The 18,504-nt window shown below is 43.7% G+C and overlaps 1 protein-coding gene across 2 annotated transcripts in view; it reads right to left on the bottom strand.

Moving 5' to 3' along the window:
- The window catches only part of ST7 (suppression of tumorigenicity 7), a 136,610-nt gene that overhangs the window by 79,465 nt on the left and 38,641 nt on the right, over nucleotides 1-18,504 (bottom strand). Inside the window, exon 1 of one of the 2 annotated variants that reach the window (XM_064702688.1) lies at nucleotides 16,427-16,819. The exons of the other annotated variant lie outside the window; for it this stretch is intronic. Coding sequence (XP_064558758.1) covers nucleotides 16,427-16,448 — 22 coding nt within the window. The 5' untranslated portion in view covers nucleotides 16,449-16,819. Of the gene's footprint in view, nucleotides 1-16,426; nucleotides 16,820-18,504 lie in introns of those variants that run through there. 2 annotated transcript variants of the gene reach the window in all.

Here is an 18,504-nt window from a genome sequence, read left to right as displayed (position 1 = left end):
CTGCTTATTTTACAGTCAAGTGGATTGCCAAGCAACTAAGCTGTAACAAGCTCCATATTTAGGGGAAGAAATGTTTGTCTTCTGTCTGTCCTTGCTTGCAAATGGCAAGTGGAGGGCATTTCCAAGCCAGATTATTTGAGTACAGCATGTTCCACAAGCCCTGAGCCCGGGCTGCTGAGCAGCCGGCGTTAATCACGGCAACAGTTGACATGCACGCCTTGCCAGAGTCCAAGTTTGTCACCATCACCATGACTTTCACTTTCTGCTGCTCAAGACAAAATGCAAACACATGACCCTCAAAAACCTGCAGTTACTCAGGAATCTGAGATTCCCACATCACTTAACACAGCTGGATCTCTTTAGAACACAAAAATTACAACTCTCTGTGACTAAAAGAGCTCAATTTGGTTGTCAAAGCAGGTGCATCCAAAGCTGCCTGAGATGGGCACAGGGTAGCTGACACACTGACACAAAGCACACACAAATACCCCAGGGACTAACAGCTGGTGGCCAGGTGAAATATGTTCCAGGGCATTTGAAATGGCTCTATTTGCCTCTTTTAGGCAACAGATCTGAGCCCCAAGTGACCTTTTTATTTCTTGCATTCTTTAACCGTGTCACTGCCCACAAATAAAAAATGAGTTAGCATTGCTATTTGAAAGCACCTGTATAGAAGTGCAAATACACAAGGTATGTACATTTGGGAGCACATCTGAAATAAAGTGCAAAGACTAAAAATGTAGTACTCCTTCTGACAGGCACATACTGGAGACACTCACCCAAGGGAATAATCTTGTAAACACAATGCTCAAGTCTGAAGAAAGTCATGATTAAGACAAACGACAGTAGACTCAAAAAGATAACACTTCAAGATCCAGGCAGTCCAGTCCCTGTCCCAGGGCATCCTGCTGCTGGAGAAGAACAGTGCAGGAACACAACAAGCCCAGGTCATCCACGTACGTGGGACAAAATGACTCCAGCCTGGGCGACCGACACCCACAAACAACACTGTTTCAAGGATAAATGTGGTTGGTTAAACTCAGCACTCCCAGCCCATGGGAGAAGGCAAATATCTGAATGATTATCTGACTGTTGGCTTTTCAGGAAGCACCTGACTACCTTTATTTAGAAGACACATCTTTTTCCCTGGCTCAGCTCTCTGCCATCCTGCCTAATGGTGACAGAGTAACATTTAAGGTATATACTGCTATACTACTATAAACTTAAATGTACAAATAGCACTGCAACCAAGGCATCTTACAAGGTATTTTACCAAGATATATTACCTTAATGACCAGCTAACACATTGATGAATGAAAAAGAATTGCTAAAAAGTAATAATTTAAAACAATCAGCCAATTTTGAACCTGATTATTTCTGTTTGCTTGTTTTACTTCAAATAATAGGATCAAATTAATAACAAAATCACTGTTTTCCTGCAAACTGAAAATGAAATTATTCTAAGAATCAAAGTAGGATTCAGCAATGAAAATATCCACTGGCTGATCAGAACTAAATTTGATTGAAATATGACTAAAATGTCTTTGCTTGGGAAATTACTGCATTTAAAGTCACTGTTTTCAGTTCCAAATTCATGTTTCACAGCTTTGACTCAGTTCCTCTCTTTATATACCAACAACGAAAACTGACAATAGAAACCCACAAACCCACAACTGAGAACAAGCCTCTTCCCTGAAAGAGGATGTAATGTAAAAGCTTCTTTATTACATACATAGCTATAAAAAATCCCCACTGTATGCATGTGTAAAATGTTAACAACATACAGTATTAGCACATACATGTGCTTCTATTCTTTCATCCAGTAACTACCACAGTAACAATCAGAGAACACAAAACTAGGGGTATAAATAACTACAACATAAAATTCTGTATTGCTTTAAGCAAGTGCTGCTTTGCAGGCATGGCAGGTACCTTCCACTTACCACAGGCACTTGCTGCTAAGCAACTTTCAAATCTTGTTTGAAGCAGATGAAATTAGTGACTGGAATTGGAAGCAACTTTATGTTGTGTAGAGATTTATTGGGGTGAAAGTGCTTCTGGCTGTGAATCTGGAGCTGAAGGACCAAATTCTCTCCTTAGCCATTAAAGATGGCTGTTGTCAGTCCACTCAGGGATCAGAAAATCCCACCTAGCAGAAAACTTAACCATCTATCAAGACTTGATGAAAAGTCAAAATGAGGTGCTTAACAAAATAACTCATGAATTTCTTAGAAATGTCACGAACTCTAAGTGCACAATCCAGAGTGTCCATAACATGGAGCTTGAAGAACAGTCAGACGTGTTTGTAGTGGACAGAATGAGTAACTCTGGTGTCTGAGATACAGTGTGCATCAGATTGAGCCTGATCAGCCAAATCACATGCAGTGCTGGGAGTCAGTCACGAGCAGCAAAAAAATAAGTGACGGGTATGGGACAAAAATATGACAGACTGCTCCATGCCAAATAACTGAAAGCCATGTCACAGATAACAGTAACTATTTTCTGTACATGTCTGTCTGCTTCCCATTACCGAGAAGACAGGCTTGTTTAAGTCTTATCTTTCTTACCATTTCAGGTATTGTACCAAAAAAGATTTAAGCCTTTTAGTTTCAGAGGGGATTTGTATCTACTTTCAAAATACTCAATGTCTGCCTGTTAATGGAAAATACATACTATCTTCTGACTACCTATACTTCAGACACTTTGACTCATTCATGCCAGACACCTAGCTAAGCCCTCTCTGTAGCAAATTATGCTCTTAAAACCAGATCTGTCCACCAGAAACTGATAAATATGTTTTTATAGATTTACTGAATTTATTTAGTGCACCCTTTTATGCTCAGGCAACCTCTCTGGCGTGCTATATGGGCTGTAATAAAAAGGAGAGCATTGTGTTTTGTACAGCTGACCTGAGCTGAGGACTGCAAAGACTAAATGCCCAGCAAGACCTGAAACACCAAATGCTGGAAGTGATCCTACAGCACATGAAACATGGCATGCTCGGTCATTTTCTCCACTGTCATCTATTGTGTTCTGAAAAATAGGAAGGAAAATTGAGGTAGCTCTTCAGCAAGTTTGTAGCACACATTCTGAAAATAAAGAGATTTTGCAGAGTAAATTTTTTCTGTGCAGGAGGGAAATCTCTGGGGCCCATACTAGTGATGGTGTATGGGGGAATATGCCTGTGCTCAGAAATCCAAGTCCTGAATAAAAAATGCCAGATCTGCAGCTGGAAGCTGCAGGAGATCTTGTCAATAAGCAGATACTTTTCAGTTATTTTCCCTGAACTACAAGGTGCTAGACCTAAAGGAAGAAATGGACTGAAAGGGATCTTACCATGGATGGGAGCTAAAATGAGGGGAGGCATCACTACATAGGGCATTAATGCATCTCATGTGTTCATTAGAGAAAGGAAAAAATGGAAATTCCTCATTTTCACAGCAGCTGAAAGTGGCATGGCAGCTCATGGGAAGGCACTGCTGGTACCCAGGCTTACTGCTGCCATCAAGGCTGAACAGCCAGCAGGACTAGGAACAAGCAAGGCTCCCACTAAACAGCATCAGGTGGTTTCTCTTGTCCCCAGCTCCCACCCGGCCCCAGTTCTGCCCTTTCCTGCTCACTCTGCTGTTAATGCCCATCCCACTGCTACCGCAGCTCCAAGCGGCAGCCCGAGCGCCACGGGAGCAGCACCACAGCCCTGCTGTGCCCGCTCTCCTGCAGCACAGATTGCTGCCCCTGCTAGAGAGGGAACCATCTGGGAAGCAGAGCAAATGCTCAGCCACTTCACTGGTACTTCCAGTAAAACAGACCACAGTCAAGATGGACAGACCTAGAGAAAATCACAGAGGAAACCATCAGCCATTATCAGGGAAGGAAAACAGAGCATGCTTCCACTCCAAACTCTGAAAAACTCGAAAATAAAACAGGAGCTGTGTCCACCCCTCCAACCCTGGAGCATCTCAGTCATTGCAGCTTCTAGAACCACCCCAGTCCTAGAGACCCTGTCCCCTCTTCCCACCCCAAGCAGGTGCAGGGCTCTATGGATATGATGAATTCTTGTTCCTATGGCAGTTAAGAACAGTGTGATATCATTTAGTAAGGCAAATCATCTGCCACCCACCTTCTCATCCAGATACTGGAATAAAGGGAGACTGATGGCTTGTTTTTCATTTCTTAAATGGCCTCGTTTACTAAAATCACTTAAATAGCATTGTAAACAATTTCTGTTTTACATTTTAAGGAAGTCTCTTGGTTTCTTCATGGGAATGGCAGCACTCTTTAAAGAAGGATGGGAGGGATTAAGAAAGACACCATCAAAACTGTTCATACCTGCCCCCCTCACTCTCCCTTTCTTACACATATACACTTACACTCCCCCTCTCTTTCACATATACAGCACACATATCTATCTGCCATATGAGATTTTAGCTCTTACACTCGCCAAATCATCCACAATTCAAGAATTTACTATTCCAGGATCTTCTGTGTTGCAGATCTTCTAGCTCATCACACCTCAATTTTCTTGCTATTTAAGAAAACTGATGATCTGACCTCTTTCTTCAGCTTTCCAACCACTCTTTTCAGTTTATTTCAGTCTCCCTAGATCAGCCACCTGTGACTGATTTTGCAACAGCTTGCAAAACGTATTTTGTGCTCCGTTCCTGTTTTTGTCAGAATCTCCTAAGTTTTAAAACCAGCTCAAGTTTAGTATTTAGCTCCTGAAGAGTACATGAACAGTAGGCTGTTCAGTATAAAGAGTTACTTTTATACTACCTTGGACAATGGCTTAAGTGCTGACTACTACAGATAACATCCTCAAAAAGGCAGCCTTTTCACCTCATGTTCTCAGAATTGTTGATGCTCTGCCACTATGGATCAAGAGAGATGTCTCTAGGCCTTCTCACCAGCAAGCACCCAAGGGAAGCATGGCCCTATCCATGGGATGGGCAATTAAGTTCCTAGTACCTGTTTTCTTGGCATCCTCCAAATACATGTATGATTATCTCTGCAGAAATAGCACCAAAGGGCTGATTGCACAGCAGCAAGATGAAAGAAAACAAAGCTATTCATTTGTTATGGTTAGAAACTGCAGTTCATCTTTGGCAGATGTGAACTTCAAACCCTTTATCAGAGGTCATTCCTGTTTCAAGAAACCTGAGAGCACAGGAAACAAGGTGATATTTCATCTTGAATTTCTGAAAACTACAAGGAGTCTCATGGAAGGCATTATAAACAAAAACAATACAACACACTTATTTTTATTCTAGTATTACTACAAGACAATTGACCTGCCTGTATGCATATTTTGATGCAGTATGTATATTCTTGTACAGTAGTTCATAAGTACTTTCTTATTTTAGCTAAGGAAGTGTACTTCAATTAACCTTAAACCCACACCCTTTTAACTCAGTCTAGTCCTAATTGAGAATCTGTAGGATTTTTACACGATCTTAATTAAATTTCTTTTAAAAATACACACTTTTATTTAAACCTAAGTAAGAACACATTAAGACAAGCCTTGTAAGAGATAATGTACTATTTTTGAGAATAGCAATCACAGAAAAGATTGATCTCATGAATCAGCCTAAACTCTTAAGAACCCAGCACAAAGATTTTCAATACCCATTTGGTACAATTTGCTCATTGCTAAAACCCAGCTTGATATGCTGTCCCCAAAGAAAAGGTGACAAGCTGCAAATGACCAACACACAAAACTCAACTGCAGTGCATCAACTGCTGTTCTTGCCATTTTTTGCACATTAGTGTCCTACTAGCTGGTATGAAATAATTTTCAAAGATAAAACATGAGTCCATGAAGGCTGTTCTTTACCTTGGATTCATTTATAAGGCCCTGGAAAAAGCAACTTTATGAAGAACAAAGGAAGTTATCACTACTTTTGCTTATACCCAGCTCTCTATTCTTCTTGCAAAGAATGAAAGCAGACAAAATTTTGGAAAATAAGGTCATTTTTATAATATTTTAAATATTTCTTCACAGAATCATTTAGGTTTGAAAAGACCTCCAAGATCATTGAGTCCAAACTTTGTCCACTTGATCTCTACCTTATAAACTTAACCATGGCACAAAGTGCCATGTCCAGCCATTTCTTGAACCCCTTCAGGCATGGTGACTCCACCATCTCCATGGACAGCCCATTCCAGTGCTTTCCATTTAGAAATTCTCTCTCATGTCCAATTTGAATCTCCCCTGGCCCATGCTTGAAACCATTTTCTCTTGTCCTGTCACTGGTTGCCTTGGAGAAGAAGCCAACCTCCACTAACAACAGCCTCCTTTCAGGCAGTTGTAAAGGGATAAGGTCTCCCCTGAGCCTCCTTTGCTCCAGGCTAAACAATTCCAGCTCCCTCAGTTGCTCCTTACATGACTTTTGCTCTCAGCTTTCCACCAGTTTCACTGCCCTTCTCTGGACAAGCTCCAGCACATGAAAGTCTTTTTTAGAGGGGACCAGAACTGAACAGAGGACACCCCGTGTGGCCTCACCAGTTCTGAATACAAAGGGACAAAGAATGCACCTGTCATGTCCTTGTCCTATCATGATTATCTCATTTATCAATCATTTATAGATTAATATTAGTCTTAGATTACTGTTAAGAAGTTTATTTTGATTATATTTTATTCTGGCTATAATCACTGATAACTTTAGTTATTATTTGACTGGATGTTCTCATTTTCTTCTTCAAAAGTATTTAATTGGACTATTTCTGTGAGTTTGGATGTTAGAAAGCAAAAGGACAGCCAGATAACTGTGATTCAGTTTTAGAATTTAATTGCTGAAATAGCAGTGCATCTTTTCCTTTGAAAGGTATTTTCTGACTGAACTTCAGAAATAAAGACAGGACTAATGGCCAGATTTTAGCCAATTCAAAAAGAAAAAACCAATCAAAAAACAACCAAACAAAATCCCTAGAAAGCAATTTGCTACATCCAGCAGATGATCTCCAGAGATGAAATTCCAGTTTCTGAAAGCCAGCTTGGCAGTATGATCTTCCCTGCCTTGTACATAAGGCAGCAAAACCTAAGTCAGCTGCAATGCAGGCTCCCCATGGCACCTCTGAGATACCTCCATCCCTGTTGTGTCAGTATGTCTGAAGTGCTTCTGGAGATGAAAGGAGAGTCCACTTTTCTATTTATGTAAACTTCTGGCATACTGATATACAAGGATAACAAGACTTACTGCCTGCCAGGGTACTGAACTCCCTGGCAAGAAGCAGGAAGACTACAGCTTCTCATCAGCAATGATATGCTATACAGTGAGACAGTTTCAGGCTTTCCTTCACTGGGAAAAAAATGCTTTAATTTTGCTAAACTAGTCTGTTAAAAACAAAGCAGTTGTAGCTTTAACTAACAACAGCTGTCAAAGTAAAATAAATGAATAAATCAATAAATAAATTACGTACATAAACAAAGACTGGCAGATTCCTTTTAACTCCTTTGTCCACAGTTACATTGTCCAATGACATAAAGACACTTCTTTTTTCCTTTGTAAACCAAACCAAATCAGGAGCACATACAAAGCCGTGGCCTAGGGGAGAATAGCTGAAAATGCAGACACCCATATTTGCTGCCAGCCTGCAGACAGCAGCTGCTGCCTGCAGCGCCTCATCCGACAGCGCCGGCGCTGCACTGACGTTCCACATTAGAGAGTCATATTGCTTTGTTCCCTCAGGGGAGCCTCTCTGTTTAAGGGGATACTATTAAGGATAGCAAATTCAAACATAAGCCCCTTTTTTTGTCTCTTTGTATAATTCTGCGTGGATATTTATCTGTATTTTATGGAAGAATTAATTGAATGTCACCATAGACGCACAAACAAGACAGAACCTAACTAAATGCCAGGCACGTAGTTCACCAAACTGCTGCAGTACAGAGCACTGGTTTGAAATCTACAGCTTCATTCCTCTCTGACAGGCAGCCAAACCCCACAGAGACTCTAAGCCATTAGCATACATGCAGTGCCCCAGAGCAACTAAATGAATGTCCCTCTGCACCCAGACGGTCACTGTGATGCACAATGCCCACGGCAGTGCCACCTCCCTGCTGTGCACGTGTAGCCTAACACAGAAAGAACCCCAGCTGTGGAAATATTCACACCTGTATAGGTAAGTTTAGAAAAGGCCCTCTGCAAAGGCCTTTGAATGCCCATTCTCGGTGGGGACAGACCATTAGTGCTTTATCCTAAGCAGGCCACTTAATCTCTTTGTTATCCTAGCTGCTGCATCCCTATGGGCTGGGAAAACACGCCCTAGTCCCACTAGGATGTGGTAACTGCAAGTGATGTAGTTTGTCTTATTTACTAAAGTACTAAAGGTGATGTAGTATGTCGTATTTAATACACTTGAGAAATCATTCATCCCACTGCTATCTCCTTGTGCTATTGGAACATTCCAAAGTCTGAGAGAGACAACTCCAGCAGGTCAGCAGTTGTAGAAGAATCTGCTCCTGTTGGTACTGGCACAGAGCTGCTCTTCTGTCCTGTGACCAAGGACACTGTATCCTCCTGTGCGAGGTTTGTGCGTCAGGCCTCTCACACTTGGGTGGATTCCTAGAGGAACTTCCACTCCTGATTGTGATGCTTACAGTTCAGATCTTGCTGCTTTTTATCTGTCTGCTCACTTCCATCATTTGGAGCTCTTCTCCATCCAATTACACAGGCAGCGTGATTATCATCCTCTTTGCTCTGTACAGCTTATCTGGAGTTATCACTCAGACCATGCAAGCAGCAGAGGATGCAGAGAATAGCCAGGCTGATACATGTTCCAGAGTCAGAGGAATGCTTTCTCCAGCTCACTTAACCCTTAGCAGACCTTTGTGTCCACCCACAGCCTATAAAACAGATGGACTGCCTGGCCTCCTGTCTGTGTGGATGACAAAGTACATGGCATCTTCACACAAAATTTGCCTTGCTTCCTTGCCAGCTAATTTGACATTTCTCAGCTACTGTATTCTCTTTGATAACCTAAGCAGTCTGAGAGTGTTTTATTAGCAGATGGTTTGAATGACTCATGATTACTTACCCCGATGAAAATACAGCGGCACAATTTACTGTTGCCACTGCAACAGTCCTAGATCCCTTACTAATGACAGTAATGAGTGCAGCTGACAGGAAAAAAGGTTCGTGGTGCCAATATTTTCCACATTCAGCTCTTTCAGTAAATGCTAAATGTATCTTTTTAGCATCTTTCAGTATTTCTTATCAGGATGCTTTTTCTTTTGTGACCAGCACTATTTTTATTGTGCTAAGTCAGTTCAGAATCAATGTGACTCTTGTTAGATATCTACAAGCCAGTGATTTATATAATTGAGGTTCTGCCTGGGATGGTATCTTCTTACAGCAGTTTTTCCTTCTCTTATAGCATTGGTCTTACAAGTGGAGTCTGCTGCAATTTTCTGACCTCCCTGGAGTTGTAATAGATGCCCTTCCTCTCAGACCTTGCTTTCTAGTGGTGTCCTCATCATAGAATCCCTTACTTCACAGTAAAAATGCAGCTAGCACATGAAGTAAAAAAAAATACCTGGTCTCCTTTTTCTACTCCCATCCAGGAACTTTTAAAATATGTAATTGAGTACATTTTCCTTATGCTGCACTTGCACAATCACAACTCATCAACATTAAGACTATATCCTCTTAAAACTTCTTCATGTACTACTATATGGGTACTTCCACACTCAAGAGAGTGCAGCAGGAAATCCAAATGCACAACAGCTTTACAAGACTTTAGCTCCTAGTGGTTAACAGGAAATTATATCATCATTGCAAATTGCAAAATCACTGGGCTAATGAGTGGCAAGGTAAACAGGAGAGGTAAAGGGGATGAACAATCTTTCCATGGACCATCTTCAAAAGCAAAACCTCCTCATGGCTTTCTAGGCTACAGACATTTTGAGGACAAGGCACTTTCTTCTAGAGTTCCTTCTTACCCTCTCATCCTTCTTCCCTACTCAATCAAACCTTTAAAAGAGCTACCTAAGGGCTATACAAATGTGGAAAGCCCCCAGTATAGCTATATATTTTCTGTGACAAGCTCACTGACTTAGTGTTACTTTCACCTTAGGCTCCTGCTCTAGGCTGAAACATGATCTAGCACATTTTATGGGTCTGCTCAGCACCTCTCTCAAAGCTTGCATGGAGCAAGACCTTCCCAGCCACTCTATTTCTCATAGGAGGTCAGAAATATCACACTTTAATTTTGTATCACTGCCATGTAGTTTCACAAGAACTTTCTTTCTCCTGTACTGATCACACCACCTCCAAGATACCATTTCCAAATGAATTTTTTGAGAGCCCTAAGAAGTTCTAAAATACTTTCCATCTAATTCTGTGAAGCAACGGCACATTTCTGGTCTAGGCAGAATATGGCTTGTGTTCCACTCCCTGTTTCTAGGCATCTTAAATTGATCTCTCAGAGTTTCACCTTGACAAAACACACCAAAGTCAGACAATTTTTCACTGAGCTCCACCAGATTGTGCGCAGCAAGTTTCCTTCTGTAGATGTCCAGCTCATTTGGTTAATATAACATCTTATCCTTTTCAATAGGGAACATATTGTCATTTTTAAGATACTTTAATTTCATATTATACACAGTGACCTTCATATGAAAGGATCTAAATGGTGATGTTACATCAAAGCGATTTTCACCAAAGGGGAAAGAAATCCATTAATCTAGAAAAGCTGGAATACTCTGTCCCTCTCTATTCCACATGCTTTTCTCACAGCATTTCACAGACCTTTTCTTGCTTCCCTGAAGTAAACAGGTGCTTCAGGGTTCAACCAGGGCATTTTAGCTCAGATGAAAAAAGATGACTTAGATTCTTCTGTGAATATTTTTTTTTGCTAGGCATACCCATTAATTATCCCCAAACTACATGAAACACTATTGCTTCTACCCCAGCTCAAATACTCTGACAGAGTCTTCGCTGCATGTACTGCACTTCCTATCTGGGTCACACAGCCCAAAGGGACTCTAATAATCTTTCAGGCGTCCTTGGTCATAAAGATCTTTCCCTATTTCTGGTTCTGTAAATTACAGTGGTCAAAGCTGAAGCTTGTTTTGATCTCACACCATTCTGCAAATATGCAGATTGACTGAGTTTTATCTATCACTGGCTCTAACTAGGAGATTGGTCCTGCTCTGAGGAGGTTGCTGGTCCCTTCAAATCCAAACTATTCTGTGATTTTTGTTTTAAATCTGAAAGACCTTTTGTCATCTTTGGTCATTCACAGACTCCTCCACTAATTATAGGTCATGCTTCTAGCTAATGGCGAGGACCAAAAAATGTGACAAGCTGAAGAAAAGCCTGTAAAGTTCCCTTCATGTACCTTCAGATTTCTTCCCCATTGCAGAAGCTGTGTGCACACAGCTGCCTGGGAGACCATCACTGTATTCATAACTTTACATCAGAACCTTGCAAATTCTAAACCAGAGAGACAGGAAAGGTGATCCAGGGCTGCAAGAGACAAACCACCAAAGACTATCAAATTCATGAGTCATATCCAGCCTGTGAGATGTCTCAGCCCACTTTTTGTTTTTGGAGAAAGAAAGGGCAAGGTGCATTAAACTCTCCCAACAGCTGTCTGCTTGTGAACAGCTCAGCACAGCGAGTTCAAATTGCCAGTGAAGCTGTCTGAGTAGGAGGGCTGAGATTCAAGCCCCTGTGCTGAGCATGCAGTCACCAAGGTGTTATATAATACCTAAAGGAGTTAGAGAACCCTCTCTTATCTCAGGTTTGTATTTTTTAAAAAAACATTCATTTAGAAAGTAAGAGTACTAGCACATAGTCAATCTCAAAATCCACTGTATGTGGGATGTGAGACTACATTTTCTTGCCAAGTATCTTGGAGTTTCATTGAATAATTTGTCAAGTTATTAGAGTTCCTGCAACCTCAACCCCTTTCATAACCCAGGTTTATTCTGGCATTTGACAGTGGCGTAGCTAAGCCTCTCTTTGACCTGGTTCTGCAGTATTTTCACCAGCTCTGACTCTACAGGGAACAACAGGAACCTCAGCAGCTACATATATTAGTTTAAACTTACAACTTCTGGTACTTTCTGTAACCTCTCTTTGGCATACTGTTGCCTGAGAAACCAGTGTAACATCATTGAGAAATTGTGGCTGTACTTACTGCTCTCAGCCTTTTAGGATGGCAGTGGGCTATTTATGCTCAAAAAAGGAGCTTTTTGGTCATCTGCTGTTGCAGTGGAGCCCAGTCTCACCAAGGCTGCTATCTCCCACCAGAATTTCAACAGTCATGTCCCACCCTTCCTGTGCTGCTGCTCATCTAACCACCCCATGAACAAGCTGGCAGAGCCAGCATGCTCAAAACCTGCAGGAGTGGCCTGGTTTTGGTTAGCTCTCCAACAACTGGGATGAGTACCAGCGCTGGAAACAGAGGAGGCAAGCACATCACCAGGATGGCAATCAGTGCCAATCAGATTGTCCTTCACCTCCATGTTTGATGCCAAGATCTTCCATTTCTCTACGGCTGGCTGCTGCTGTTTTGCACAAGTTTATAAGACTACTTCTCTGATGTCATAAATAACTTATCTTGGTGTAACCTTTCCCATTTGTCACATCTTGGCTGGAAGAAAGTTTGGGGAAAAAGTGCCTAGGAACAAAAGTAGTTCCTGTCCTGAAAGACAGAGCAGAAGACAGTACAGTGAACCTAGCACAAGCACAGAGGCTTTTCCTGGCACATTTGGGTGAGCAAGGTTTCTCATTCCCCACAGCAGTCCTCAGCCTCCCCACACAGAGCCTTCTAGCATTAACCTTGCAGCAGAGGAAAGCTCCATTTCCCTTTGGTTTTGTGTTTTCTCTGGCCCTTTGGTCAGCTCTCCTTTGTTTCAGAGTCCTTCTGCTTTCCAGAGTGCAGTTGCTGATCTACCAGACAGGGACCACCATGAGTGTCTCCCAAACAGCCCAGGCCGGAAGCGCATTTCCCAGACAAGCCCCCTATAACCCCCCTATAACCCCTATAACCACAGTGCAGTACTGCTGCCAGGTTACATGAAGAGATGCAGCAGTACTGAGAACATCACCTGGGGCTTTCACAGCACAGATCTGGGCCCTTGTAACAGCACTGGGGCAAGCTCCATGGGCATGTGTGTGTGAATCCTTCCTTGCAGCTTCCTACTTAGCTCCTCTGGGTAGCTGAAGCACCCAGGGTGCATGCATATCCTCACACATGCACGAAATGGCTCTCTGAGTCTCCCAGTTGTTTCACAGGCTCTAAACTGCATCCTGTCCCACTCTTCACCAATGCCCAGTCAGATGTGATGGAGCTGCATTCCCCTGACCTCTCCCAGCACTGGTAAGCCTCACCGACTCTGGCTGCTCTCACAGCTCAGTTTAATTTATGCCTCTGTTGTCTCTCCTGGAGGCCTGCAGCTGCCAGTATTCCTAGTTAGACAAGGGATGCTTGCTGCTTATTTCTGCTGGGCTCTTCTCCCTGAGATGAGAGTGCTTGTTTTACTTGTGGGGACCACCTCATCACTTGTTCAGAGGTCCACCACTTCTCTGCTTTGGCGCAGCCCTACAACACCATTTCACCATAAAAAATACTTAATTCTCAATTTTTTATCAAACCAGATTACCTCCCACAGAATGTGAAATGATTATGGTGAGCAGATAAATCTTTCAGGTCAGCAGGAGTGGTGGGATGGGGTAAAAAGCTGCCCCCCATGCACAGAGCCCTCCACACCTCCCTGGCAGTGCATCTGAAGATGAAGCCTCTCTGCCACATATGTTTCCTGTGGGGATTATAGAAAGAACATATGACCAATGGAAAATACTGACCACGACCCCATGGCAACTACCCAACCCTCCCACAGTGCCCTTGCACAGACACTTCTTGGGGTTTTGCTTTGCACACTCTATCCTTGCTCATCACGTACTGGGAGTGTCAGCAGCTGTTTGTGCATCGCCTGCTGCCTTATCCCCCTTTATGGGCTCTTGTCAGTGGCTGTTTGTCTTTCCCTGCATCCAGGAGGTGATAAGCGGATGCCTGTTCCTACAAAGACTCTCAGACTATCTTTTACTGCCCTTCTAACTGCTGCTAAAAGCAAAAAGAAACAAACAGGATTGCCAAAGGAGAGTTGGTTTGACATTTAAAATATTTTGATACTGAGTGAGACTAAAGGTTCTGAACCAGTATTTGCTTCTCACCATTCTTCTTGGCTTTTTAATCAAAGCAGAGAGAAATGAAATCCTAAATACTAAGGGTAAACAGCAGGATTAAAAAAACTGTAATCTGCTCATTTCATGCTTTTTGGACAGCAGCAGCAGCAGCAATGGCTTCTGACATATTTCCAATGTCCAAATAATGCTGACTCTTTTTTGTCTTATTTGATGCTCTAGCCAGACAGAAACATTAACAATTAGTAGCACTGTTATCATTTGACAGCCTGGAAATATGAAGAGGACAGGAGGAGAGGGAAGACAAAAAACCTCTTAGCATTTTGACTGAAGTAATGTCGATCCAAGCTTCTTTCTTTGAAAGCAAAGCCACTGTTCCCCCAGCAGCAGCGAGGGCAGGGCTGGTTCGGCGAGCACCGACCCGCACGGGCAGGGCGGGTGAGCAGGGCAGCACCTGTGACCCTGCTCTCCTCCTGCCTGCAGAACCTGGCAGCAGCAGGCAAAGGGACAGCCCTGTCCAGACCCAACAGGAACTCCCGGGCTCAGGTTCAGGCCTGAGCAGAGTTCAGGGGAGTTGGCCACCACACTGCCCTCCTCTTCATCTGCCCAGGGAGTTCAGGCAGAGACTGACCGTAGCCTCTGCTCAAATCTATGGCAACAAGCCATGTTCTGTTTAATACCATTTTTAAAAGCAAGAAACGTTTCTAGACCCTTCTGGGAAACAGATAGTGGCTGATATGGAAGCTTCCATTGCCCTTTTCTAAATTGTGGGAACCATGGAAACAAAAGCAGCCACAGCTGCTGGTGCACAACCCCTGTGACTTTAGCCAATGCACCTTGTAAACCAAGAAAGGACCACGAAAATGAACAAGTGCATCCTGTGGCTTTCTGCTAGAGGGCAGGTGGGGCACAGATTTTATCTCAAAGCCTGTTCATGTGCATTTTGCAGAAATAGAGCCCACGGACACAGACGCTGGGGCTCACAGATCTGTCAGGGTGAAACAGATGCAGCTACAACATTTGGCATCTCTGTTCATGCTCTGATGACCCAGAGCTGCAGACATGTTTACAACTGTGCATGAAAAATGCGTCCCTAAACAAAAGAAATCTAAAGGCAAATTTTGTTTTTATGCTGCCTGACCTTGACTGGGTGTTGTGGCAGAGGAGGGGGAAGCTGCCAGAGCCTGGTCACAGGAACAATTAACCCTTTGGGAGCAAGGGGTTTGACAGCCAGGAAGGCATAATTATGAGGCATCCCAATGCTCTTGTAATTTCCTAGGAAAAGATGAGCCACAGAACAGGTCCCAGCCAAGAAGTGTGGAGACATTACACCATGCTGGATGTGACAATGCTCTAAAAAAGCCATCCCTTCATATCCAAATGAGACATGTTTTCAACACCCAGTACTGTTCTGTGCACAAAATACAGCATGAACCAACTGTTTTCTGTTTTTCCCTCATCCGATAACCACTGGATCAGACTGGTCCCCACACAGCCACACTGTCACCAGCAACATTATTTATACATAAACCCCCAGCCTTCCTCTGCAGCCAGATTTGCCAGGTAGGTAATTGTTGTTCCCATCGAAGCAGAATTGGCTTGCTTTCAATGACATGCATCTGCACTGCTACTATACAGCAGACCGCCTCGGTTAAGATTTTCCAGCACAAAGATGAGGAAGAAAAAAAATAAATGATCCTTTTCTTTCGCATTTTTCACCTCATATTTAGAATTCCACCTAATTTAATTGTGGATTCTGCAATCACAAGGGGGGGGGGGGGTAAATTGCAGAGAAGCCTTTTTTCTCCCAGAGACAAAAAATGAAGCAAATGAGATAAGCATGAGATAGCAGTCTTTTCCTGATGGTTAAATCACTTTCCCCCAGCTCTCACCCATCTAATACTGCAGCATTCTCAGTCCCCAAATGCACCATCTGAGCAGTGCATTCATTAGAGTGTCTGCAACTCCTGATCACTGACAGATGCGATCTTATCAACTGCCACATCCAAAGAAAACTGCCTTTTCCCCCCAATCTTCCAGTGGCCTGAATTCAGCAGCACTGACAGCCCTAGCTCCTTGCTGCTTGCATCGAGGATGCACCCACACTTGGGAGGTAGATGCTTCCCCTCCAGCATCCTCCATCCCTCCATAAGCAGGCAAGGACCACAGCTTAGCCAACGACCTACGGCAAAGAGAATGCAGTGTGGCAGGTACAGCAAGGATAAAACAAGCCTGTTCTCACAGAAAAAGGATGTAAATGGGATGCATTTACTTACATGACGATTCAGTGCCAAACATGGCTCGCCCGAGATGCTGCTATTTTAAAAAGGAAAGAAGAAAAAAAGAGTGGAAGACAGAGGGAGCGTATGAGAGAGGGGATGAGACTGCTACACAGCAGGGGTCATGAAGCCAGACAATGCAGTCCAGGCTATCCAAGCTGCCAGATTCTCCTCTCTCCTCCTCTGCTCCGCTCCACACCGCAGACAGCTTTTCCTTGCAACCGCAGGGAAGGAAGGTCCTTGTACAGGAAGCAAAAGGCAGGAGGCTGTGTTTAAATCCGCGTGCTAGGGCAGGCCGCTGTCCTCTCTGCGCTAGCGGCGGGCAGGAGGCTGTGAGCCCGCACACACCGCACTCGCAGCCCCGCTCGCCCGAGACAATAGCGGAGCTGTGCACACACGGGATGACGTCAGGACACCGCAAAGACTGACTGCTGCTCACCCAGGGCTCGCGGGGGCTTGGACACCGCACCGCCGCTCGGATGGCAGCGCCTTTGTCACAGGGAGCAGAGGACAAAGAGCCAGACATCTATTTCCCTCTGTGATGCTAAAGCTCCCGCCCGGGATGGCAATGCTAGCAGGAAAATAGCTGCCTTGAATTCAGGCTGCTTTTTTCAGCTGCACAAGATGCAAAGCGTCTCTGTGCAAACAGAATCAATTTCAGGGACAAATATCCTAGTAAATACCACTTATAGCATTTTCAGTAAAGAATGACCCCAAATTTCTATCACAGATTCTCTTTATTATTTTTCCCTCAAAGAAATACTAAACTCCTGGTCCAGTCTACACTCCAGACCTATTTTTCTCATCAAAGTGTTACCGAACTGTCTCTTTTACTTAAATTTATTGTCAGAATACACTGTAACAATGCTCTAACCACAATAAATGAGTCACACATCTAAATAAAAATAAAAACCCCAAAACACACTGAATTCAATGATAAAAAGGCATCCTAACAACCAAAGAAATACTGTCCTTAATTTTTCTTTATTCTTCAAAACCAACTAGATCTAGTGTGCATCTGCTAGTGCATTTTTTGTGTACTAAGCTTACTTTTTTCCTGACATTTAGTAATTGAAAAATGTTCAAACAAAGCCCTAAGCTTGCTCCTTCTATCCTCTCACAGACAAAAGGAGTTGCATGTCCTGTGCTGGTGAGAGCAGCCAAGCAGGAAGCTGATGGCTGAAAGATACCAGACATTGAGGGCCATCCATAGAATGGCTGTCCAGAGGGGGCAAAACCAAGAACGTTTCTGCAAAGTCTCGCTGAACACGGACATGCAGTTCCCAAGATGTCAGACACTGGAAAGTACTGCTGGTGGATGAGGAGAAAGGACACAGATGCAGGTCCATTAAGGGAAGCACTTAGAGGCAAGCAACTGCTCCTCCTCCCATTTCTCAGTTTTTGTGGGTTAGCCATTCCCAAACCCGCCAGCTGCTCTGCATGCCAGGGGGGTTTGTGCTGTTTGCAGAACACCCAAAGCCACCATGAGCAGCAGGCCACACCAACAAGAACTACTGGGGGCTGGCAGCACCTGCCACCTGAGGAGCTCAGCGTGCTGGAATCATTAGGGAACCAGGGAGGTGTTGGCTGGGACCACTGCAGCCTGAAGGACAGACTGGAAAGCAGCACATGGGGTTCAGAGCCACAGCAGCTCACTGCCAGGCCAGTCCCTCTGCTCCTGGGGAACGTGGTCCCAAGCTCACAGAGCGTGTATGCCCACAGACATCCTCATGGACCCTCAACAGCCCCGTGCTGTGAGACAGCAAAGAGCACCAGAGGCTGTACAGAGCATGACCTTGTGCTTCCCCACAGCAGTGGGGGGCACCTACAAGGCACACCAAGCTACTCTCCATCTGTTGGCACAAAATGCTCTTCTGCTGTTTACTCGCTTTCCATTCTACACACTGAACAGTCACTTTGTGTTCTGTGCATACCATAAGAATAATCAGGGCCACCAAGCTCATGGCAACATTTGCCTGCATTTCATTGCTGAAAGAAAGTCAGGAGAGAGGCCATATCCTGTGGTGAGACATCTTACAACACTTTCTAACAGGCAGATTTTAGTCTCCATCTGC

Source organism: Zonotrichia leucophrys, chromosome 1A (assembly GCF_028769735.1).
Source record: "Zonotrichia leucophrys gambelii isolate GWCS_2022_RI chromosome 1A, RI_Zleu_2.0, whole genome shotgun sequence".
Taxonomy (NCBI): domain Eukaryota; kingdom Metazoa; phylum Chordata; class Aves; order Passeriformes; family Passerellidae; genus Zonotrichia; species Zonotrichia leucophrys.
This window is presented reverse-complemented; position numbering and strand designations above follow the sequence as displayed.